At 40.3% G+C, this 26,109-nt stretch overlaps 1 protein-coding gene across 1 annotated transcript in view; it reads right to left on the bottom strand.

Moving 5' to 3' along the window:
• Window positions 1–26,109, bottom strand: part of LOC136875915 (fibrous sheath CABYR-binding protein) — a 381,453-nt gene that overhangs the window by 284,146 nt on the left and 71,198 nt on the right. Inside the window, exon 7 of the mRNA XM_068228254.1 lies at window positions 3,993–4,029. Within this exon, the coding sequence (XP_068084355.1) occupies window positions 3,993–4,029 (37 nt within the window). The remainder of the gene's footprint in view (window positions 1–3,992; window positions 4,030–26,109) is intronic.

Consider the following 26,109-nt stretch of genomic DNA (forward strand, 5'->3'; position numbering starts at 1 on the left):
ATTCCCAGACTTATTCCTGCACTTACATTGACATTATTATCATTGTTGCCCACCAAAATCAGTACAATCATGAAGAGAGTGTGCTGAAAACCAGCCTGTTTTGTGCATTAGGAGTAGCATTACACATTTGACCAGGGTGCATATCATCATCAAACCCTGTTATACCCCTTGTGGTGGAGGAAAACACACAAATGTTTGGGAATGTCCATAACCTACTCCTGAGAAGCATTTCATAATGTTCTGAAGCTGTTTTCCTGAACATGAAGTGGAATTTTATTCTATTTGCTTAAATTTTTCATTTCACTATTAGCAGAAAGCACATAATATGTAGTTGCAGGAACAGCTGGAGAGAAGTAAGTCAAATTGGCCATGGACAAATCAATGACTTAGTAAAGCCAACTTATCTCTACATTTGTAATGAAAATACAAATATATATTGTAACGTGTGGGCGGGGTAGATAAATAAATAAATAAATAAATAAATGAGTACAGAACCTCGTAGTGTCCTAGTTCTAAGATTTATTAGCTAAGCACTACAATTACAGATTTACACACACACACAGACGATAGCCGAGCTTACAACTTGCACACGTACACGGTCATACACTTACAGACGTTTCGCGCTCTCTCTCTTAGTTTCTCTTATGTTCCATCTACAATGACACACACATACACACAGAGTCATCGATTATTTGCAGTACACACTCTCAGCCACTCAGTCACACTCGTTAGCACTGTCACGGTCCACAGCCTACATGTCAGCCTCGCAGGTCGGGATAGTATCCGCTGTTCACTCAACCCGTTGAACTCCGCAGTCTTCACACGTCGTCTCCTAGTGTTCCCTTTTTCGCCGCTCCACAACACTCCAGGTTCTCCTCCAGCAGCCAGCCTCAAGGGACACATACACACACGACATCAGGAAAACAGGAACGAGTCCTCGGCTCTGACAGACAGATACTCGATCAGGCTGCACTCTCCCAGGCTATCACTAACTGCGCTCCAGCGAACTCAATCTCGCTCCCACTCACTCACTAACTAACTCTTGCTCTCCACTTCGCATTCTCCAATTCTCACTGACTCCAGGCAGGTCGTTCCTCTCTTATATACCTGCGCTGGTTCTTCTAGAATCGTCCGGATGCTGGACGGGTCAAGGAACATCGCGAGATGGAACGCTCCAGATTAATCGCGTAGTCATTTCTGTCGTTCCACGCGGCGTGACCACGGACAGAAGAGAGAAAGGCCCGCCCAGCATGTAAATGTTGCTCGCGATTGGTGCGCTCGAGTCAAAGGGGGTGGGGGCGATGGGTGATGAGCTCGGCGCGTAGCGACTTGGCATGGCGGACGCTGTAACCATTACATTGCCCTCTCCTTAAAGCTGCTCGACCCGAGCAGCTCCGCGATACGCTGCAAGATGGTTTGTTCGGTTGGCCACCACCTTCCCATGGGGGATCCGCTGGGTCCGGTCGACGGTGTCATTTCCAGTGATAACGGTCAGCAAGTCCTCACATGGCAGCCGCAACTTCGGTGGTTTTCCTTTCGTCCACACCCGCGTCTACTTTCAGGGCTTGAGCGCCTTCGTAGTCCTCTGGTGTGATGCCCGGGACTGGTTTTCTCGTCCCAGGTTTAGCCTTGCTGGATTTCCTCTTCTTCTGGGGTGCAGAATTTGATGTTCGTACCGGCACGCAGCTTCGTGTCGGAACAAGTGTCCTAGTCAGATGGCATCCTCGTTCGTTGGTCATCGGTTCGTCTTTCATTGCTGCTCCGTCTCCTAATAGGGGTCCCTCCAGCCGTGCCATTGCAGCCGCTGCCTCTGTCTCGTGGGCCATTATCAGAGCCTCTTCGTAGTTCTGTTTCTTGCCGATCGTCCTCCCTGGACGGACCTCAGCGCCACGTAGTTTCTCACAGGCATCAGCCGCCTCGAGCTTGGTGTCACCTCGCGATAACTCTTCCACAGTCACGCTGCCTAGTCGCTCGATCTCGGCGTCGATTATCCGCGGCGTTATATCTGTGCACTGAGTCCTCTCCTGCAACTGGACTCGGTAGGTGGCTCTCTGTTGGTGGACACCGCAGCGTACGTCGAGCACTCTCATAACCTCCTCATAGGTCGAACTTGGCTGGGGGCTGCGTTGAACACGAAGTCCGGCGATCGGATATTCGGCACTCTTCTTGGACGTCGATCTGGTCTCGAACTGGGTCCGGCATGTTCTCTTGGAAGTAATCCTGTCATCCCGTAGGTTTTCCAACTTCACGATGGTGGAGCCGCCGTCGCTGCTAGCAGGATTTATCCGCGTCTCCACAGCCATCGTTTACGTAGGCAGGGCACTCACTTCCACCTCTGGGCCTCGAACTCCGGACTCCACAACCGCGAGCATCTCTTCGGATCCCTTCTTGTCCAGTTCGTTGCCATCCCGCACTTCGTTATCGTCGACCTCAGTTTCGAGAGAGCGCACTTCGTCTCCTGACTTTAAATGGTCACTCTTCCGTTCACTCAAATCGGTTTTCAGCTGGTCCGGGTTTGACCTCCGCTCAGATCTCAGTTCACTAATGAGTTCGCCATAGGAAGATAAGATTTTGTTTTCAAGCTCACTAAACTTGCTTAGAAAAATCTGAAGCTGTTCGGAATTCATTTCGCTAGTAGATATTTCTGTCGACTACAAAATACGCTACCAGGTACTCGATTCTGACACCAGTTTTTACGTAAGAGTTTATCCACTAGTTTATCACACTTGTCCATCCCACTTCTGACGCCAGTTGTAACATGTTGGCGGGGTAGATAAATAAATAAATGAGTACAGAACCTGGTAGCGTCCTAGTTCTAAGATTTATTAGCTAAGCACTACAATTACAGATATACACACACACAGACGATAGCCGAGCTTACAGCTTGCACACGTACACGGTCATACACTTACAGACGTTTCACGCTCTCTCTCTTAGTTTCCCTTATGTTCCATCTACAATGACACACACACATACACACAGAGTCATCGATTATTTGCAGTACACTCTCTCAGCCACTCAGTCACACTCGTTAGCGCTGTCACGGTTCACAGCCTACATGTCAGCCTCGCAGGTCGGGATAGTATCCGCTGTTCACTCAACCCGTTGAACTCCGCAGTCTTCACATGTCGTCTCCTAGTGTTCCCTTTTTCGCCGCTCCAGAACACTCCAGGTTCTCCTCCAGCAGCCAGCCTCAAGGGACACACACACACGACATCAGGAAAACAGGAACGAGTCCTCGGCTCTGACAGACAGATACTCGATCAGGCTGCACTCTCCCAGGCTATCACTAACTGCGCTCCAGCAAACTCAATCTCGCTCCCACTCACTCACTAACTAACTCTCGCTCTCCACTTCGCTCTCTCCAATTCTCACTGACTCCAGGCAGGTCATTCCTCTCTTATATACCTGCGCTGGTTCTTCTAGAATTGCCCGGATGCTGGACGGGTCCAGGAACATCGCGAGATGGAACACTCCAGATTAATCGCATAGTCATTTCTGTCGTCCCACGCGGCGCGACCACGGACAGAAGAGAGTAGGGCCCGCCCAGCACGTAAATGTTGCTCGCGATTGGTGCGCTCGAGTCAAAGGGGGTGCGGGCGATGTGTGACGAGCTCGGCGCGTAGCGACTTGGCATGGCGGACGCTGTAACCATTACAATATATTTCTTGAAAAGAAAAAAAAAGTCTATGTAAGAGATATTGCTATGCTCTTACAATACTACAGCATTCCCGGTACTTAATGAAATACAAGAATTTCCAAGCAGACGTTTCATGGTTACCTTTTGTGTATTTACATGAAAGACTAGATCTTCCAGTAATATTCTTCTATACTCTACTGCTTGCCAGATATACATGAATACCACACAATATCAGTGAATACTATGAATTAAATCAAATGTTCGGCCAGGGAACTGTCACTAATATCTATAAAATATATCTTCCTCTGAAAAAATATAGATTCAAAGGATACGTCTCTGTTGAATACATTACCTAAGAGGATCAAATTCCTGGACAAATGAAGAAACCTCTGTAAACAAAGAAAATTAAACATTTAGAATATCTACATACTCATGCTCAGTTCATCTTATTTCCTAAATCTTTCATAAATTGTACATTGGCTCACACACTGCCCTTAACATTTTGAGCACCACAGTGGACACCAGTTACTATTTTCCATTTCCTGCTAAGCCACAGTGAACAAGGGTGTTCACTTTCAGAGGATAAAAATAAACTTTCGGCCCACAGAGCAAATATTTCAAAACTGTTTTTGCTGCCCAACATGTTAATAACAGTGAGTTTACTTGTTAGAGCATTATAGGCATCCTTTAAGATGAAGTGAAATATAATTATTGTTATTATTATTTTTTTCTTGCTATTGGCTTTACGTCGCACCGACGCAGTTAGGTCTTATGGCGACGATGGGACAGGAAAGGGCTAGGACTGGGAAGGAAACAGCCTTGGCCTTAATTAAGGTACAGCTCCAGCATTTGCCTGGTGTGAAAATGGGAAACCACGGAAAACCATCTTCAGGGCTGCCGACAGTGTTTACTCATTTTGTAGTCATGTACAGTAAAGAAGTACAGTAATTTAAGATTTATGATGCAGCCCATTAGAAACTTGCCACATGTCACCCAAATAAATCATTCACAAGAGTGGCAATAGAAAGGTTTACATCCAAATCATAAGCATGATTGCTTTCTGCAGATCAACAGAAAGTTTTATAGAATGTATTATTTTTAGATTTATAGAAATTTCTTCAACTTTGAGAACCATTTCCTGCAAATGAATATAAACATACATTAATGTGTGAAATACTGTAAAAAAAATTGTACACAGTGGATTATGAACTCCTATTTAGGTCTAAGTACAAATTCCAACAAACTGAAGACAGCAGATAAATGTGACAGCTCTACCAAGCTTGGCCAAATACAGGATGTAACGGAAGTCAGTTCAGCATCTGCAGGAAAAAACATAGTGTAGAACAGCTTTAGTGGTTTAAACAAAAAGCAGTTGTTGGCCTACAGAAATTCTTCAGAGTGGCCTCCATTGTTATTTAATTATTTAAGAAAACATTTAAACACCAATTTACATATCTTGTCACACAAGTCCCCATTATTACCAAATATGTTTTTGAATTCTTGTTCAACCAAATCCCTTAAATGCTATAGGTTTAGTGGCTTCATAGTGAGAACTTTATCCTTCAATATTCCTCACATTGGAAAATTACATGGTGTGACGTCCGGTGATCTCAGAAGCAAATTGATTTTTTCCCACCTTCCTATCTACTCTTCAAAATGGTTACTCAAAAATTCACGGACTTTAAATCCATAGTGCAGCGGAGCACCATCTTATTGCCAAATATGGTTGTTTCATACTGCTTCAAATACAGCGCTGTTGTTTATTATAACTTCTCGTAACATTCAAAGGTACATGTTCGCAGTCATGGTCCCAATGAAAAAAAAAAAAAAGGACTTATCACTCCTTTTCTGCATATTGTACACCTTCCATAACCATAATTCATGGAACATTTAATTCCTCCTCAATTACAAACTGTGAATTTTTAGAAGCCCAATATACCTATGCAATATAGCTTGTTAATTCTTCCATTTAACTGAAAACATGCTTCATCAGACCACAAATTGTTTTGTAAAAGAGGCGTGTAGTGATGCAGGCTTTTGTGGCTTCAGTTATAACATTTTAAACACTCTCCTTACACTTCTGTCATGATATCACACCTTCAAATATATAAAAAAAACCATTTAAAGTTTCTAATAATACCAGCCTATGGGTTTAAATGCACCCCTGAGTGGCTGGTACTGAATGCATTAAGTTAATTAACCCATTTTAGCTCTCTCTGTGGATTGGTGGTAAAGTGTCTTTTTCCTTTTTTAATTTATTAAAATATGAATATATGTATGTTGTATTCAGCCCAAAGGTTGGTTTGATCCTCCACAGTTCTGTCAACAGCTGTTGTAGATAGCCTAGGCATCAGTGAAGAGGCATACTAGGGAAATGAGGAGTGAGGTAGTTCCCCGTTGCTTTCCTCACTGAGCCAGAAGTTGCTATTAGATATGAAGTCTGCCAAGCCTACTGAAATGCTTGCACCAACCGACCCTATGAGTGATATTTTCACACCATTCATAACAGGGACTAGCTGCATAAGGAATGGTATTATGAGCATCACATATACCGACAGGTCAATGAAAGTAACAAATTTATTCTAGCCCATACCAGAAGACATACTGCACTGTAAACACTACATCTCACCAGCAAAGGCATAAATTTTAATAGCTGATAATTTATAACTGTTAGTGTCTTCAATCTGTCTAAACTAATTTTGAATAAATAAACTACGAACTATCTGGAAAAGAAAACATATCGTAACAGAACCACACCTGAGAAAGAAATAACTTAACTAAGATGGAATGACATGTTTCACTCTTGAAAGAACATTTTCAGATTCTATCAAATCACATAAATATATTTAGAAATGTATAAACATTGTTATTTCTATTAAAATCCTTACAAAGTTGAAATTTGGAACTTATCTTAAAGAAGTCCTCACTGCTCTCCACTCTAATAGAGAACGCAAGTTATTGCAATACCATTACTGCATCGCCAGTGTGATTCGGGCTGGCTAGTCAGTCTACTGACTTTTCACCATGCCATGCCCCATGTTTTGGCTAGGTCAATGACACACTGTAGTCTGTTTATTTTAAGTCTTCTTCTTCTTGTCAACATGGATTTTGCAAGTTCATTACTTCTAATAACAGAAAGAGCGCAATCAGGCAATCATTATTCTACAAGAGTGACGCTTCTTGTGACCTTCGATGTGAAAAACATATTCAATTTGTTAAGATGGAGTGATATGTTGGAAGTGCTCCAAGAAACTTTTAAGTTGCAAGAGTATCTTATGAACATATTGGGAGATTATTTGAAAGATTGCATTTTAGTGTGTGATATGGAAAATGGTCAGATAATAAAATGCCTCACAGCTGGTGTAGCGCAAGCATCTATTCTTGGCTCAAATCTTTGGATCATAATGTATGACGGATTATTACGGCTGAAGATGCCAGAAGATGCGAGACTTGTGGGTTATGCTAATGATGTGGCTGCTCTGATAGTAGCCCATAATATGGAGATGGCTCAACTTAAACTGAAACAGGTGATGTGGCAAATAAAAGAATTGATGATGAATCACAGATTGGAATTAGCATATCATAAAATGGAAATAGTTCTTCCAACAAGGAAAAGGATAAACACTCTTGTACCTATGCAAGTTGGGCACATAGTCATTGAAACATCTAGGAGTACAAAGTACTTAGGTACAATGCTTGATACGAAGCTCACTTTCTGGACCATATTCAGCAGGTAACAGATAAGGCAGTGAAATCAATGACTGCACTGAGTAGATTGATGAGTAACATTAAAGGTCCAATATCTAGTAAATGGCAGCTTCTTTTGATGACTGTCCAATCTATTCTTTTATATGGCTCTGAAATTTGGGCTGAATCTTTGAAGCTTGAGAAGTACCCGAAAAGAATGGCGGCAGTGCAGCGGATAGCGGTTTTACAAATTGCATGTACATATTGTATGGTGTCTGAACCTGCAGTTCTCACAGTACCAGCAGTAGTTCCTACTGATTTATTAGCTTTAACATGACAGGAGATTTGGCATACTCAAGGAGAGCTGGGAAGGAAACGGGCAAAGATACTAACTCTTTATCACAGAACGGAGCAGTGGCAACGGAGATGGGAAGGTGATTTAAGAGGGAAATGGACCAAACAGTTGATACCATCCTTGGTTGAATGGGTCAACAGAAATCATGGCAAAGTAAATTATTACTTTACACAATTCTTGACAGGACATGGATACTTTCGAAGTTTCCTTCATAGAAAAGTTATAAGCCATAAATTTCATTTTTGTTCTGTATTGAAGTGCAATTATAAGAAATTGCACAATATCAACATAATATATCAGGTAAATGAGCGTGGTTATCACCATGAAGATGCTTGGAAGCTATGCAGGAAGATCTGACACCAGATAACATTGTAGATGTTATGCTGCAAAATTAAGGAATCTTGGGATCAAGTAGCAGTGTATGTTGAAAGTATATTGCATCAAAAGAAGAGAGATCTAGATGCCCTTGAGCTATAATAAAGGATAAATGAAGGAAGAAGAAGAAGAAGCATAAGAGGCTTTATGCACAACACCGTCCTAAAGTAATCAAGGGTTATGAATTTCATGTTGTTGGTCCGTACTGAACTGAGAATAACATATGAATAGTAACACAGTAAGGTTTCCACCTATTCAGTACTAATATGTATTTACAATGTTATAAATTACATGGAACTAGTTTCGACCCGCCTAGGGGTCATCATCAGCCATATTAAAGCATACATAAGTATTTTGTCGAATCCTAAAACATGTTATTTTTAACTGTAATAATCGTATGGATTTTATAATTTATAAAGTGAAGTTTGGTAATGAGATGAGAAATGTTAGTATGGTACAGGTGAGTAGTAAATAATAATATATATACAAACAAGTTTGGAACAAAGTACTAGTGGGGTGCTTAGAGTTGTAAAATATAACCTCGTGGATGTCAGTAGTCCTCGTACTAAAGAAACAATGTAAGATAACACATATAAACATATATACAAGTATGTACAAAAGTGATACTCTTTTAATGTCGAGTTGGCTTGACACTGATCACTTAAGCGGAGAAATTAGGTATTTGGTGTATTAAAGCTGTGTTGGTCAGTTGCGTTGTTGATTGTTGGACGTGAAGTTGTTTTTGAATTTCTGGTTGAGAAGAAGGTGGAAACTGCGCGTGGATATATTGATTCTCAGTTTTTAGCGGAAACCAAATTGGACCTGTTTAAATGGCCTGCCCTCCTCCCTGCCCACACTTCTCTCCCCGCCACCAATCGCACACCATCAGCTATACTACACACACCGCAGCGCGAGGTAAGCGTCCTTTCACTTTATGTTAACCTTTTCCTACTCCATTTTTTGTTTTTACTGACTTTCTCCATTTAAACAGGTCCAATTTGGTTTCCGCTAAGAACTGAGAATCAATATATCCACGCGCAGTTTCCACCTTCTTCTCAACCAGAAATTCAAAAACAACTTCACGTCCAACAATCAACAACGCAACTGACCAACACAGCTTTAATACACCAAATACCTAATTTCTCCGCTTAAGTGATCAGTGTCAAGCCAACTCGACATTAAAAGAGTATCACTTTTGTACATACTTGTATATATGTTTATATGTGTTATCTTACATTGTTTCTTTAGTACGAGGACTACTGACATCCACGAGGTTATATTTTACAACTCTAAGCACCCCACTAGTACTTTGTTCCAAACTTGTTTGTATATATATTATTATTTACTACTCACCTGTACCATACTAACATTTCTCATCTCATTACCAAACTTCACTTTATAAATTATAAAATCCATACGATTATTACAGTTAAAAATAACATGTTTTAGGATTCAACAAAATACTTATGTATGCTTTAATATGGCTGATGATGACCCCTAGGCGGGTCGAAACTAGTTCCATGTAATTTATAACATTGTAAATACACATTAGTACTGAATAGGTGGAAACCTTACTGTGTTACTATTCATACGTCCTAAAGTAATGCGAGAGTGGTCCCTTGTTGGAGACATACTGAACCGTATTGTTCATAGTCAGAGAAACACAATACTTAAGGCATCAAATATAAAATCTGGGATTCGATAGGTAAAAGGTGCCAACTGTAGTCAAAGTACACGAGGGAGATTTGGAGCGTCAGATAGGGTGTGGTGCTCTGTGCGAGAGAGTCAAGAAATCCAAAAAGATATGAAAGTACTCGGATGCTGTCAGGGGAGTCACCTGTACCAATTCACTAGAAAGAAAGGCGGGAGAATGCAGGGTTGACTAGATTGGAAACATGGACAGCATCTTCGCTCACAGACAAAATTCAGGAAATATAAAATGATAGAAAAATCAAGCATAATTTTCTGAATATCGTGATACGATTTTTCTACTTTAGTTATCATTGCCTTCAATAATACAATATTCGCGGCAAGGCCATGGGAACTCTGCTCCACACAAAGAAGTCAAGTGGACTTCAAGTGTGTATCTCGGGAATTTTATTGGCATGGTTTGTCTGGATGGCCTAATAAATAGTGAGCTCTGAGTGAAGAGGAGGCATTCTACTCTTTATGAAGATGCATGTCAGCCACGGAGAGGCTGGATGGCGAAGTAATCAGTAACTATAGAATGTGCTTTGATATATGAGATTCATTCTATTCTTTGAAGGTGCAGGACGCATGTCAGCCATGGAGAGGCTGCATCCAAAATGATCAGTAATTATTGTACAGTGTTTCGATATATGGGAGCGTTCTCTGTTTGGTCAAAGTCACATGTCGTGAAAAATCCATCAAGGTGAAACTAGATCACAAATTTTGTGATTACTAAGAACTGTGCTCATTAACACAGAAAGCAGCACGAGTGATAATTCTCATTCGTTATTCTATCTTGTGTGGGATAGGAATCAGTATGCCGAATCCGGGGCTATGAAATTTGACAGTAGCTGGGACTGTGTTTGCTAGTTAATACAAGCATTTGTAAGCATAGCCGAAGAGGATAGCTAATTTGAACTAGGAGATCGTGTGTGGTTGAGTATTGAACTTTGCTACGTAACTTTCCATGGTTAGGAAATTTAGGAGCCCTAATGCTGTGTTTAAGTGAGGAGAGAAAGTTACAGACGAGGATAGACGTTTAATTATGTATCTCCTTACATTTAGTGCGATATCCGCATAGGAGTGATCGACGGAAGCAAGCAGACGTTTAACTGCGAATCCAGGTGCAGTTAACAGGCATGGAGAAGACAACAGGTGTGGCCAGCAGCAGCAGATCTACGGACTCAACACGGTCAAGCAGAAGCAGAACCATGGAATGACTCCAAAAGCAGAACCAAGGACTGTTTGCCAGTGACGACGAAGGAGTGATGGCTGGCTAAACGCATCAGTGTGTCCACAATGGAGGATCGGTGAGGTCAACGTAACAAGATAAGTTTGGGCAGACTTTATTATTGCATGGATTGGGGACAGGATTAGCTTTGCATATGTTTGTATATAATAATTATTAGCCCTTAAGGCATGTATGATTTTTACTCAGGACCCTGCATGCTTAGGAAGTGTATAGTTTCTTGTAATAGATTTTTCTTGTTGGGTATGAGGGAGTTAGGTTAGATGTGGTATTGTTCAATGTTTGTTAGATCATGTTATTTCTCAGGTAATCACTGTAGTGTCTTGCGGTAATATGATCTTTAAAAGGAAGGGACCGGAGCGGCCCTATAACATCGACGGGGAGACCTTTAAAGGAGTAGTGGGTGGCATAAGTGTAGATTGGCATGTTATTTTTATTGCATGGATTTCAGATGCATTTCTGTTAGGGGCAGATGTCCTCCAAATTGTGATATTGAGGATCATCTAAGTATTTACATCGAGTTTCTCCTGGGCATAGGTATGGCATAAACCCTGGACTGAAGAGTCAAGAGATAAGAGTTTACAGGCATGACTCCATTATATTTGAATGGCCTTATAGATTGCCCGGCACTGGAGCCCAATTGGTAGCATGAGAATGCAAGGAAATAAGTGAAATAATGTTTGTGATTTGAAAAGGCCGAGGACAAGCCTGTTAGTTGTCTGTATTTATGAAGAATGTTTGCTCAGCTGATGAGGAGAGCGAGAGCGAGTGACAGATGCCATATGCTTGAGAACTCGACTGTAAGGGGAATCTGATGACGTAATGTTTTGTTTGCCCTGGCGGGTGAGACGGCCTTCACATCCACCCCTACCGGCAAGGTCGTGACCATAACCAATTCCGAGTCTCCAGGAGGAGTGTTCCTTCCCAAAGCTGCAAGATAACCACATTTATTTGTATATCTTATTTCAGGTCCTGATAAGGCTTATGTACTCAGTGTATGTTGTGGATTTGTGTTTTATTGTACTTGTCTTTTGTTTTTATCACATTAGAGGTGTCACACGTATGCGAAGGAGGGTGATGAGTTCACATCTCATCCGTGCATGATCACTTACCTACGGTCCTGCAGTGTACTTGTGTTTATTTCCCGTACGTATGGGAACAGTGTAGTGTAAGTTTTATGTGTGCGAAGTATTCCCTCCCTGATTTCATGTATTTTCTGTTGGATGTTTAAATTAACGAGATTAGAAGCAAGCCTGCTCAAATTCAGTTACCACCTCCAGTGCATATGAAACCTCATGCAGCTTCCACAGAGTGGAGATAGATATTGCCACTTCATGGCTGTAGGATTTGTATTTGTTTAATTCATCTTGTTTAATTGTTTATTATCTAACCTTATGTTTTTGTAATTACAGATTGGTTTGTAAAATGTTATCTTTCTTTCACTCACACAACAGCGAGTCCTGTCCTATTAGAACTTTAAGATTTAACTTCATTTGATTAGTCACTGAACCAACCACGCACGCTCACCGATGTGTAGCCAGGGGCAGAAGTGGACAGGAATAGTTGGTAAGATGTGCCTACACTTACTGACCCACGCAGATAGGTATTTTACTTTTCTGCAGTACTTCCAATACATTCTCAGCATTCGCTTGATGGGTATTGGAGTCTGTAGGGCACAATACATCATAGGCGATGTAACTGTACAAAATTTCAAGCGCACGTCAAGTCAGTTTTTGTATTTATGTCAATATTAACGACAAGTTATAGGTTAGGTACTCATTTTGTATCGTCAATAGCACGTATTACATTGTACGAATACTGTGTGTATTTGTTGATGTATGGGAGTCCTTGTTTAGACGTTGTAAGAATTCTGTATTAAACTGGTGGCATTCTGTATCTGAAGGTGGGAAATCTTGGTAAAACAGGGAAACTAAATAAATACAGAGAGAGTTGTGCACGATTTTTTTTTGTGCCCAAAATGATGTGGGTTTCCCGACAGTTTCAAAGAGTCAGTGCGACAAAGTTGAGTGTCACGATTTCAAGCGGCATGCCACATGTAATAGATATGTACGATTGAGATACGGTAGTACAGAGAATATCATGTGACTTGTGGAAGTCTATTTTATGGCTGATTTGTTGGAAGAGAGGTCTTGTTGGTGTTGTGTAGTGGAAGTTTAGAGATCAGGTGGTTGTCCTGCTTGAAGTGTGTGTTGTTTAGCCATATTGTATGCTGGTGTCTGTCCGTTGGAGATTGGTCTCGTCTATGGATATCTGCCGAGACACACCACAGGGTTACAGATCATTATATGACATCTACATTAAATGTTAAGTACCCAATGAAGTGCTATGCCAATGCACTTGGTGGAATACAATGCGAGTATGATTTCAATATAAAACAAGAAACCAAGAACTTGTCATCTAAGCTATTGGAGAGTATGGTCGAGGTATGGTGGTATATAACATCAACCTCCAACTATAATCAATCAACCACTACAGATCAATTTGATATGGTGTAGCGACTTATACTGCATAGGTTTGTGATCCCCATTATTCAGACTAGCCAGATTACATACAAATTCAAGTAAAGGTTTTGTGTATATGTACAGTGAGTCTGGCATGTGGCAAAGGACAGAGAAAGTCCGAATATATAGTGTTGATAGAAATGGGCATCGTAGCAGCTAATTTATTAAGCTTGTTATCTGCCTATTATCTCTGAGAAGGCATTTGAATGTGTTCGGCATTTTGTCCATCATGTGGAGTTTGTGTTTTGTGTTCGTAACCTGGATTTGCCTGAACTGTTGGAGGAAATGGTAAGTCACTATCTACAATTTCTATTTAAGTTTAACTGTTGATTTTCATCAAGTGTTGTTCATGGCAACCCTTCTGCTAACCATGCGTTTTTTTTGTTTTTTTTCTCTTAAGCTATATCATCAATTTGCATGTGTCGTGTTCAAATTTTGTAAGTCATCTCTAATAAGTTTCAAAATGTGTGTTATTAATTTAAAGTTTTTGATCTGTGTGTTTCTATCGTAACATCTGTGTGATTACCTGTTGCTTTAAGCTATGTCAATTATTTATGTTAAGTGCTGTACTTCCTTGTCTGACTGCATGTTATCTCACGAACAGCTGAAATACATATCTATGTTGGAGACAGCTGATTACTTGACTTACTTTGAGTGGTGCACACCTTTTCCAACCTATAATTTACTCGTGTCGTAAACTTGTACTTCTTCCAGATGATGTAAATTATAGTGTTGAATGTTATACTGGTAATCGTGTTTGGGTTGATAATTTTTAGCATGTGGTATCATTGGATTTTATCAAACATACGTTCTAGTAAATTTTCAGCAACAAATTTTTAGGTTAATGGTCATAATTTTTTGACGATATTTTTGAGTGTATTTCTGTTTGCAAATCTCGTGTTTCAGCTAATTATTTTCTAATAGCATTTCTTGTCACCTGCTGTGTTTTATTCGGTATTATTATTTGTATGTGATCTTTTAAAATTATCTGCTACGCCGTGTCTTGGCTCAGTATATATCTAAATTTCTGGTCTTGTGGTGCTTCGGTTTTCTACTGTACCTAGGTTCGTTTCCAAGTAGGTATGGGACTACTTGGGCGGTTCCCAGCCAGTTGCTACAGTCTTAAATCAGATAAGAGATTATAGAGTCTCTGAATCTGTGTGAAAATGTTCCTAGTTCTTCTACTGAGCGTTTCCATTGTGTAAATGTCTGTTTCTATGTCGCATATTTTTATTTACCTGTGTATTCCTATCCTTGCTAGGGAGGATTCTACGAGGACTGGCATAGTCTCATAGGGTGACTCGTGGTCACCATATTTATAGACCAGCTTCAGCTGAGACCGTAATGGCAAATTTTGACGGGGTATAGATCTGCACTTCTGCTCATGACATACTTGAAATCTGGTGTGCATTTAATATGAGATCAATATTGGGCAGCTAGATAGAGAACAGTGTCCATTATTTTGGTAATTCATGTACTAGAAAGATTTTCTTGAAATGTTTATTTTGGTATCATTATTCTGAGGTGTTAATTTCAGTTAAATCTGTTGTTTCCCAGGTTGCCAAGATTTCAGTTCTATATTTGTCAGTAAAATTTGTAGTGAAATTTTGCAGGTGTTGTGATTTAGTAAAAGTTAGTTAATTATCTTAATTTATTCTTGTTTCATTTGATTTGCTCAATGTGTATTTTAATCTGTTTCTGGTTTAGAGTATTCAAAATTTATTTACCCAGTTCGCTCGATTATGGGGTCCTGTGGTCCGAGTAAAATTATCAAAATTTTGTAATGAGCCTCGTCGTATCTGTCCATCTATTTTGTAAATATTTGTAAATATTGGATGTCATCTGTGTTCATTTTCAGTGCTGTGGGAAGGCATATATGTACTGAGACTTAGTGCTGAGAGGCCATTCCTCTCCTGGGAGTACAATTCTGGTTCTAGCAGTCTCATTGTCATGTGATGGATTCAAGAATACTGAGGTCATGTATTGCCTTTTTTGCTGGTACTGCTTGATTTAGGGGTTATCGTACTGGTGTGTTTGTGTGTAATGTGTTCTTTAGGGTTGGGTAGACTGGAACAGTCAGTTGTTTCAGAACATTAGGAGCTTGAAGTGGAGTGTTTCGGTACGGCAAATGGGACACGGGACTGTAACTGCACAGTAGAGAGAACTTCGTGAGGCAACACGACATGCTCCACTTCAGCAGGAATTTGCTGCAATACCAGACATGCTGTGTGTAGTTATGGCCAGCGTAAAGCTGCACGAAACATGAAGGAACAGTCAGAACACTGAAATTCGCGCCCAATAATAACGTTCAAAGGCGCTTTTAGGTGAAGATTTTTTCGGTCAATATGAAATACACATAACATGGTTACAATGGCAGTACAGGTGTTTAAAAAAAACTAATCCAACGATATTATCACCAGCTGAATGTATCAGCCTATATTGTGAGTAATTACGAGCAGGATAAAACTTCAGGACATGTGAAAAAGCAGTCAGAACTCTGAAATAGGCACCCAGAAAATAATGTCTAAATGTTGTTTTTAGGATAGGAATGTCCGACTTGTTGGCTGAATGGTCAGCGTACTGGCCTTCGGTTCAGAGGGTCCCGGGTTCGATTCCCGGCTGGGTCAGGGATTTTAACCTTCATTGGTTAATTCCAGTGGTCCGGGGGCTGGGTGTTTGTGCTGTCCCCAACATCCCTGCAACTCACACACCACACATAACACTATCCTCCACCACAATAACACGCAGTTACTTACACATGGCAGATGCCGCCCACCCTCATCAGAGGGTCTGCCTTACAAGGGCTGCACTTGGCTAGAAATAGCCACAGGAAATTATAGGATAGGAATGTTTTCATTCATTCTGAAATACACCTGTCACAATTACACTGGCAGTAGATGTGTTTACAAATGTCACAATGTTATTTTCACCAATTAAAAATATACTCATACAGTCGAAGAAACATTCGTCAGTACTCTATTTACGTACACAATATACAAGCGGAACATAAAAATAAAAAATAACCCATACAAGCAAAACACGAAGATAAAAATTTAACACTATATACACGCGGAACAGGAGATTTAAAATAAAACTAGGCCTATACAAGCAGAACACAAAAATAAAAATTGTAGGATGTTTAATTTTCAAATGTCTCATTATTGTGCCAGTTGAAGATCCCTTTACAGACAAAATAGAAGAACATAAATTGCATGTCACTCTGTTTGGTTTTATTCTAGTAAAAAAGTCGTAAACAGGATTCCAATGCAACATTATTCAAATTGTACCGCCTTTTGTACGGTATACATTAATAGACTTCAATGAAAATGCTCTTACAAAACAGAACGCATTAAGTTATCCGCATGCACCAAAGGCCAGTTGCTGGTGCAACTCACAGAACAAAGAGAATACATCAGAACACGGAACACTCCAGCAAATGGTGGCACACTGCCGGTATCGACAGCCAGCTAGTAGTTGAAGGGCAGTGCATAGTGGCACTTCTGATGGGACAGAGAGTCACTGTCTTGGTCTCGCTTGAGAATGTTTCGGAACAACTGACGCTCCATGTTCTGGAACAGCGGAACATAACTATTCACCGGCACAGTGTGCTGAAACAAAGACACAGTGCACAACCCTAGTGTTCTTGTACAGTCGTGTGATGGAATCAGTTGTATTGGGGTTGTGTTATGCCTTTTTCCTAGGTTGGTACTGCTTGATTCAGGGGTCATCACACTTGTGTTTAGTGTGTGTTCTTGTATTGTTGTTTGTTGGAGAACAGATAGGCTTGGTGGTCTTTGTGTGTCATGCTGTAATCTGGTATTTCCTGGTATGAAGGTGTTATTTGTGCCTTTTTATTCTTACATCAGTTAGTTGGATTTCTGTATGCGCACTCTTGAACCCGTTTTCATTTTTCATTTAGATTTTCTGTTTATTGGTAAATTTTATGCGATTTTAATTCTGTATTCCTGGCTTAAATGCATTTTATTTTGATTGGTGTGATATGTGGTATGTAACGTGAGTTTTATCAGTGTTAAAATTTTAAAGTAATGTGCACATGGCATGATACAGGGATAGTGACTTACTAACCTCATTTCACAGGATAATGTGAGCAATGTTGCAAGCTAACATAATAAATGTAACTACCTCCCTGTTTTGAATTTCCTTGTAATATTCTAAATTTCACTTCCCATTTTTTAATATATTTAAATTTTATATTTTGGATAATTAAGAATGCACAGAGTAAATCAATTTAGAGAATTTTTTTTAGAGAGGATATGGGTAGTACATTATGTGCCCTAATGGTACGTTGTATGTGCGTTGTACTTCAGTCAATGAAGGTCTAGTTTTTATTACTTTTATCTATTTCATCTATCTCTTTTATGCTGACCTGTCAAACCTGTAGTGCTTGAGAAGGTTGACTGTGAATCGTGTATAATGGGATGGGTGAATTGTAATGTCATGCCATATCCTCAGTAACATATGTTTAAACATTTCTTTTCCTGGTAAATTTCCTTTATTTGAATTTTGAGTTGCATGAAATATTGTGGCTCTAGGGTAAACTCCAGTAAATTTCTTTGCTTTAATCCTTCCTCCTTTCTTTGAAATTTTGAAATAGTGCTTGCTCTGGAAGCAGGGAAATCCCAAGGTCATAGTGGGAGCGGGGCCTACCCATGGGATTGGTTGAGCCAATGGTTTGGTGCCTCTAATTAAGTTATTAGTTCATCATCATTTCCCTTGATCCAGCTGTAGCTGTGTAGGGGCATATATGGTTCCTTTCCACTTTCTTTGGTCTTTCCACCACTCCTCCTCCAACACTGTGTCCCAATCCAGGTTTCTTTCTATAATACTGCACTGGATTGTGTCCTTCCATCTCCATCGTGGTCCGCACGGCCTCTCCTTCCTTACGTTTGCATTTTCTTCACCTTCTTTGGCATTCTTTCATCACTCATTCGCTTTATGTGCCCAAAACACCTTAGTCACCTTGATCCACTCGAATTTCTTCCCAGATTTTCTCATTCGTTATTTTGTCTCTCCTACTCTACTGTACCACACTCCTCAAGAACTTCATTTCGGATACCCGTATTCGACTCTCATCCTTCTTTGTCATTGTCGAGTTTCTGCTCTGTAAGTTGTTATGGGTACGTAATACATCTTGTACATAGTTTCCTTTGCTTCCATTGGCACATCTTTGTCCCATAACATGTTTCTTGCACTATGATAAAAACAACTTCCAGCTTGAATCCTCTTACTAATCTCAGCATTCAGTCGAGCTTTCTCCATTAATTCACTCCCCAGGTATTTGAACGTTTCCGCCATTTCCAGGGGCTTGTCTGCAAGTCTAATCTGACCTTTTCCTTCTTTCTCCCTTCTAGACATAAGAGTTTTACTCTTTTCTACACCTATTTTCAATCCACATTCTTCAATTTTCCCTTTCAAAACATCCAACTGTTCTTGAACCTTCCTGTAGTCTTCTCCTCAAATCACAATATCATCTGCAAATAACAACATGTTCATTTCTCTTCCTCCATATGCTGCTTTTGTTGTTCTCATGATGTCATCTATTACTATTGTAAACAGGATTGGTGATGGAACACTTCTCCATCTCAGCCCACTAGTTATTTTGAACCAACTTGTCCTGCCAACTTGTGTTTGCACGCAACTACAACATTCCTTGTACATTGCCATAATCATTTTTAGTGAAATGAAATGTCGTATGGCTTTTAGTGCTGGGATATCCCAGGATGGGTTTGGCTTGCCAGGTGCAGGTCTTTCTAATTGACTCCCGTAGGCGACCTGCGCGTATCATTTTTATTAATCTCTGTCTAATTCCTTTTTGCACCAGACTGTCCCAAACTTTAGTCCTGGGGACACTGTCATATGCCTTTTCAATGTCAATGAATCATCATCATCATCATCATCATCATCATCCTTTCATGTATTAGTCCTACAGAAGAACTGTTACGGTCTATACAAAAGATTTGCATTTTCATGCAATCTCTTCCTGGGGCGTGCCAGAGATCTCTTCCCACCAGGGCAGTAGTTTATGACTGCTTTGGGGATCCTGCTTCTGTTCATTCTGTTTAGGTGTTCTAGCCAATTTTCCTAGTATTCATAGATGTATTCCAATATAGGTCTGCTTTTAAGGTCATTCAGCATTACTGTATTTCTTTCGTGTTCCTACTTCATGAATCCTGCTGTTCGCCGCATGTATTTCATTTCAGCTGTAGTTATTCTTCTCTTATCGCATTTCCTCAGGGTCCACGTTTCACTTCCATAGCAAAGTACAGATCATGCCAAGGTTTTGTAGATTCTTGTACGGTTGTGTTTTTGAACTAATGATGGTCTAAAAACTTTATTGATGATTCCCAAACATCTGTTGAATTTGGAGATTTTCTCGGGTATGTCCAGTCTTTCAAAGAAAGACAGTTTGTAGCTGAGGTATTTAAAATCCTTTACTCTTTCCAAAATGTTATTATTTAAGCAGATCTTGCTTCTTACTGGTTCCTTGCCACAGAAAGCCATTATCTTAGTTTTCTCAGGGGATATTTCCATTGAGTACTTTTCTGAGCCTAGGTTTAGGATGTCAATGAATGTCATCACCATATCATTCCTGTACTCCCATTGCTTTTCTATTAGTTGTCTCATAATGAAAATGGGCTATATTGTTGACCTTCCACTTCTGAAACCAAATTGATTTTCCTGTATCTGATTGTCAACCCTCAACCTTATCCTACTTTCCAGTATCCTCTCCATAATCTTAGCAACATGTGGTATTAGGGTAATTCGCCTGTAGTTCTTCAATACTTTCTTATCGCCTTTCTTGAAAATTGGGATGATTATTTCTTTTTGCCAATCATCAGGGACCTCCTTATTCTCCCAGACAATCCTGAGAACCCGATAGTCCACTGCAGGCCTACAGCTCCAGCTGCCCTTATCATCTCCATTAATTAAATGAAGAAAAACAGAAAACCCACCCTTCAGCCCTTCGTTTATTTAAAAAGCTCTTCTGGATGGTCGGGTGATGGCTTTTCCTTATGTCTTCTTTTCTCTTCTGCGGACTGATCTCTGTTACAGTGACTGCGATGACTGGGTCCATCCAAAGGAAAACCTGCCATGCCTATGGGAAGGGCACTATGCATTTCCTGGCCGATTAGCATCCGACACTGGAGTGGAGTGACCAAAAGTTTCTGGTGGTGGCAGTTGCTCTGTACTGTGCCATGCTTCACTACTTGCTTATTGTAAGTTCACTAGACGGGTGAGCACAATTGAAGCTTCGCTGGTGGCCACGGTAGGACTGAATGTGGATGGAGGTCATTGGCAATCGGTCGTAGTCAGCGCCTACACTGAACAGCAATAGTGGTGGTCCACTTGTGACTCTTCGACCTGTATGGACGTTCCTGGCGAGAACGAGGTCAAGACTTGTGTGCTATAATGTGTCGGATTCATTGTGTTGCCAAAGTCTTCAAACCTCCAGTTAAAACCTCCATTTAATTTCATGTATTCAAAATTGTAATTGTCGAGTGGAGCTTGAAGTTGGGAGGTGGAGGATGTTGCCAGTGGTGCGATGTTAATGATGAAGTCTCAATCTATGAAGATGTGACCAACATTTGAACAGCCGTGTGCAGAAATCAGTGAAGCCACAGAAATCCTTGTCATTCAATGTTATTTAATTTGGCCTTGTAATCATTTTAAAATTTTATACAAAACAGCTGTTTGTGAAAACAAAAGGAACATTTAAAGACTGAAGAGCTTATGCAAAAAAAAAAAAAAAATTTGTTTTGAGAATTTATGGGAATTAGAAAATTTAAATTAGAATGAGGTTTTTAGGACTATCAATAAAGATATTACTGAAGAACATATTGAAAGTTATTTTTTTTAAATTATTGAAGCTGATGGGTATGAAGAGGAAGAATTATGTTCAAAGAAATCAGGGTGTTTAAAATTTTCTGTAGTTGTGGTTGTGTCATTGGTCTGTTGTAACTTGCATCCAAATTGATAACCAAATTTGTGTCAGCCTGTACTGACACGTGGAGGTTTCGATAACGAAATTGCTTTGTTTCGTAATTGAACCCTCTAAAACTTGTCCATATATGAAAGTGTATTTTAATTGGATGAAATAATTACCTTTTTCATTGGTGAATATGGAGATCTAGAGTGTTGTTACTGGCTACTTGTGATCACTCAATTTCTGGTTTTGGGCTCCTCGTGTGAGCAAGGCATTTGTCTGCGTCTTTGAATTCTGACCACCTCAGCAGGCGGACACGCTTTGCGGTCATCCTGCTTTGGGACTCCAGCCTCTTAAGCTAAGCACTATGTTATTGCTTTTCACTTAATTTAAATTCATTCTTGTGTTTCGACCTTTTTTTATTCATTGTAACTTTCGATGGTAATGTAATTTGTTTTGCATATCGGAGTATCCTCTAGACTTCCACATTCACCAATTTTTCGTTTTTGAATGGCTGTGCCTCGATGGACAGCCATAGCAGCATTTGTAACCTATGTAAATTTAACCCTTTTTGAGTTCATCTCCAGTAATCCTGAGATAAACTCTGTGTTCAAGTTTGTATAACCCACTATCTGAAGAGCTGTAATATTCAGTTGTCTATTAGTATGTGTTATTCTTTTTGGCACCTTTTTGCTGGCCTGATTTTCTATTTAGTGTTGTACTTTAGTGTGTCAATAGATTTGAAGGGTAGTTGCCGCGTGTTTCTCTTACCCCGAAACGAGATACGATCTCATGGCCTACTAGGGTTCCTTCCACCTTCCACATTCTTCTGTAGTTGTCATTTGTTAGACCTGTAAGTTAAGTTTTCGTAACGTGAACATGGGTTTAAATTTGGCTTCAGTTTAATTTCATATTTTTCTATTTTTTGTAGGTAGCAGGTAGGGACCCTCTTCGGAGGCAGCCCTACCCAGGGAGTGGCGCCCCTGCCTATGTGAGTCCCAGAGCACACTGACCCGGTGTGTAACATCTGGTATGGGTCCCAGCTCAGGGTTACGAGTGAAGACCTCAACGGCATCTACGGCGGAGAAGGTGGACTTCGGTACGGTGGAGATGGAGGAAGGGGCAAATCCGTAGTGTCTGTACTCCAGAGGAGTGGCTAAGAAAGGCGTCTGTCTCCATGTTAGGGGCGGCCTAATTTTGAATCTGGCAGTAGGTATAAAATGCCTTTGGGTGTGGCGAGCCGATCGTAACTATAGCTTATACGGACAAAGCAGATATGGTGCCTCGGAAAAGGTTAGGGCGTTCCCTGCTAAAAGTGATGCGCAGCTCTTCAGGTGCTGGGCAAACTGTGAGAAATGGACAACCAGCACCAAACTACATCAAGATTGCAACAATAAATGTCCTGACACTGACGAGTAAGACAGAAGAACTGGTTGACTTCATGTTAGAAAAAGATATAGCCATACTTGGACTGTGCGAGACCAAGAAGAGGGGTATAGGGGAGATTCCTCTGAGAGGAGGATACAGGCTGTATTACAGCGGCGGACCTGAAGCAAAAAATGGAGTGGCCATCATACTTAGAAAAGAAATCCAAGAATATGTGGAATATACAAAATTTGTCAGCGATAGGATGATGGTGATGAGACTCCAGTTGGAAAATGGCATGAAAGATCTATTTCAGTTGTATGCCCCACAAACTGGTTGCATAGACAAACATCTAGAGGACTTCTTAGAGGAAGTGGAGAGACAGATAGAAGATAAGGAAGTGCTATTGATGGGAGATCTAAATGCACAAGTTGGAATGGAAAGAAAGGAAAGGAAGATGTTGTAGGGCCCTTTGGATATGGAAATGCACATCCAGAAGGTGAGTTGGTGGATTTTTGCATGAGGAATCAAATGATTGTTGGAAACACCTGGTTTAGGAAGAAGAACAGTCAGAAGATTACAAGGTATGGTTGGGGAGACAGACGAACAAAGATCATGATTGATTATATAATCATAGAGAAAACATTGGAAGAACCTTTTAGACGTAACAGCCACGCCTGAAGACGCCTTTGGTGGAGATCACAGAATTGCGATACAAAAATTGGAAGTGGGAAAGATTGAAAAAAACCCTATTAAGAAGAAAGAAAAGAATTTTTTTTTTGCTATTGCCTTTACGTAGCACCGACACGGATAGGTCTTACGGCGACGATGGGAGAGGAAAGGGCTAGGACTGGGAAGGAAGCGGCCGTGGCCTTAATTAAGGTACAGCTCCAGCATTTTCCTGGTGTGAAAATGGGAAACCATGGAAAACCATCTTCAGGGCTGCTGACAGTGGGGTTCGAACCCAATATCTCCCGAATACTGGATACTGACCGAACTTAAGTGACTGCAGCTATCAAGCTCGGTAAGAGAAAAGAATTAAAGTATGGAAGTTGAAGGAGAAAAGCATACAAGAAGAATTTCAAAGGGAAATAATACCCTTGGTACCCAGGACAGAGGTGGGGAATGTTGAAGATGAATGGAAAAGATTTAAGGAAGAAATGGTTGGGTGTGCAGAAAATGTATGTGGTAGAACATCAGGAAATGTGAAAGACAAAGAGAGACACTGGTGGAATGATAAGATAAAGATTAAAGTGAAGGAAAAAAAAATGGTGTGGAAAGCATGGAAAACATCTAGGACTGAAGAAAGTAGAAGAAAATATGTGGAGGCAAAGAATTTGGCCAAGAAAATAGTGGAGGAAGAAAAGAGGAAAAGCTGGGCGTTATTCACACAGAAATTTGAGAGGTGATATGCAGGGCAGCAAGAAATTACTGTATGGTATCTTAAGAAACAAAGAGAGAGATCAAGTAACCACCAGATTTGTGAAGGATGAAGGTGGCATAATATTAACAAAGCCAGAAGAAATAAGAAATAGATGGAGAGAGTATTTTCAGAAGTTGCTAAACATAAGAACTGATGACAGTCATTCAATGGACGACCAGGAAAAGCAATTAGTTGATGAAGAAATGGATAAAGAAATTACAATGAATGAAATTGAAATGGCAGTAAGAAAGATGAAGAATGGAAAAACTGCTGAAATAGATGAAATTTCAATGGAGACGATAAAGGCAGCTGGAGCTGTAGGCCTGCAGTGGACATATCAGGTTTGGGAGAAGAAGGAGGTCCCTGAGGATTGGCAGAAAGGAATAATCATCCCAATTTTCAAGAAAGGCGATAAGAAAGTTTTGAAGAACTACAGGGGAATTACTCTAATATCCCATGTTGCTAAGATAATGGAAAGGATACTGGAAAGTAGAATAAGGTTGAGGGTTGAGAATCAGATAAGGAAAATCAGTTTGGTTTCAGAAGTGGAAGGTCAACAATAGAGCCCATTTTCATTATGAGACAACTAATGTAAAAGCAATGGAAGTACGGGAATGATATGGTGATGACATTCATTGACATTGAAAATGCATATGACAGTGTCCCCAGGACTAGAGTTTGGAACAGTCTAGTGCAAAAAGGAATTGGACATGGATTTATAAAAATGATCATGGCATTGTACAAGGAATGTTGTAGTTGCGTGCAAACACAAGTTGGCAGGACAAGTTGGTTCAAAATAACTAGTGGGCTGAGACAGGGAAGTGTTCTATCACCAATCCTGTTTACAGTAGTAATGGATGACATCATGAGAACAGCAAAAGCAGCATATGGAGGAAGAGAAATGAACATGATGTTATTTGCAGATGATATTGTGATTTGGCGAGAAGACGACAGGAAGGTTCAAGAACAGTTGAATCTGGTGAATGGGAAGATCGAAGAATGTGGACTGAAAATATGTGTAGAAAAGAGTAAAACTCTTGTTATGACTAGAGGGGAGAAAGAAGGGAAAGGTCAGATTAGACTTGCAGACAAGCCCCTGGAAATGGTGGAAACGTTCAAATAACTGGGGAGTGAATTAATGGAGAATGCTCAACTGGATGCTGAGATTAGTAAGAGGATTCAAGCTGGAAGTTGTTTTTACCATACTGTAAGAAACATGTTATGGGACAAAGATGTGCCAATGGAAGCAAAGGATACTATGTACAAGATGTATTACGTACCCATAACAACTTACGGAGCAGAAACTTGGACAATGACAAAGAAGGATGAGAGTTGAATGCAGGCATACGAAATGAAGTTCTTGAGAAGTATGATACAGAAGAGTAGAAGAGACAAAGTAAGGAATGAGAAAATCCGGGAAGAAATTGGGGTGGAAAAAATGAATGATAAAATAGAGAGGAGCCGATTAAGATGGTTTAGGCATGTAAAGTGAATGAGTGACGAAAGAATGCCAAAAAAGGTGATGGAAATGCAAATACAAGGAAGGAGAGGCCGTGGACGACCACGATTGAGATGGAAGGATACCATCCAACGCAGCATTATAGAAAGAAACCTGGACTGGGACACAGTGTTGGAGGAGGAATGGTGGAATGACCAAAGAAAGTGGAGAGGAACCATATTTGCCCCTGCCCAGCTACAACTGGACAGATGGAAATGATGATGATGATTTTTCTATTATTATTATTATTATTGTTATTATTATTATTATCATTATTATTGTGTGTAGACGTGCTAAAGTGCTACAATAATTATTAAATTAATGTCGTATGGTCCACCTTTTTCAATTACATTACTAAACT

The sequence above is a fragment of the Anabrus simplex genome, chromosome 6 (genome assembly GCF_040414725.1).
Source record: "Anabrus simplex isolate iqAnaSimp1 chromosome 6, ASM4041472v1, whole genome shotgun sequence".
Taxonomy (NCBI): Eukaryota; Metazoa; Arthropoda; class Insecta; order Orthoptera; family Tettigoniidae; genus Anabrus; species Anabrus simplex.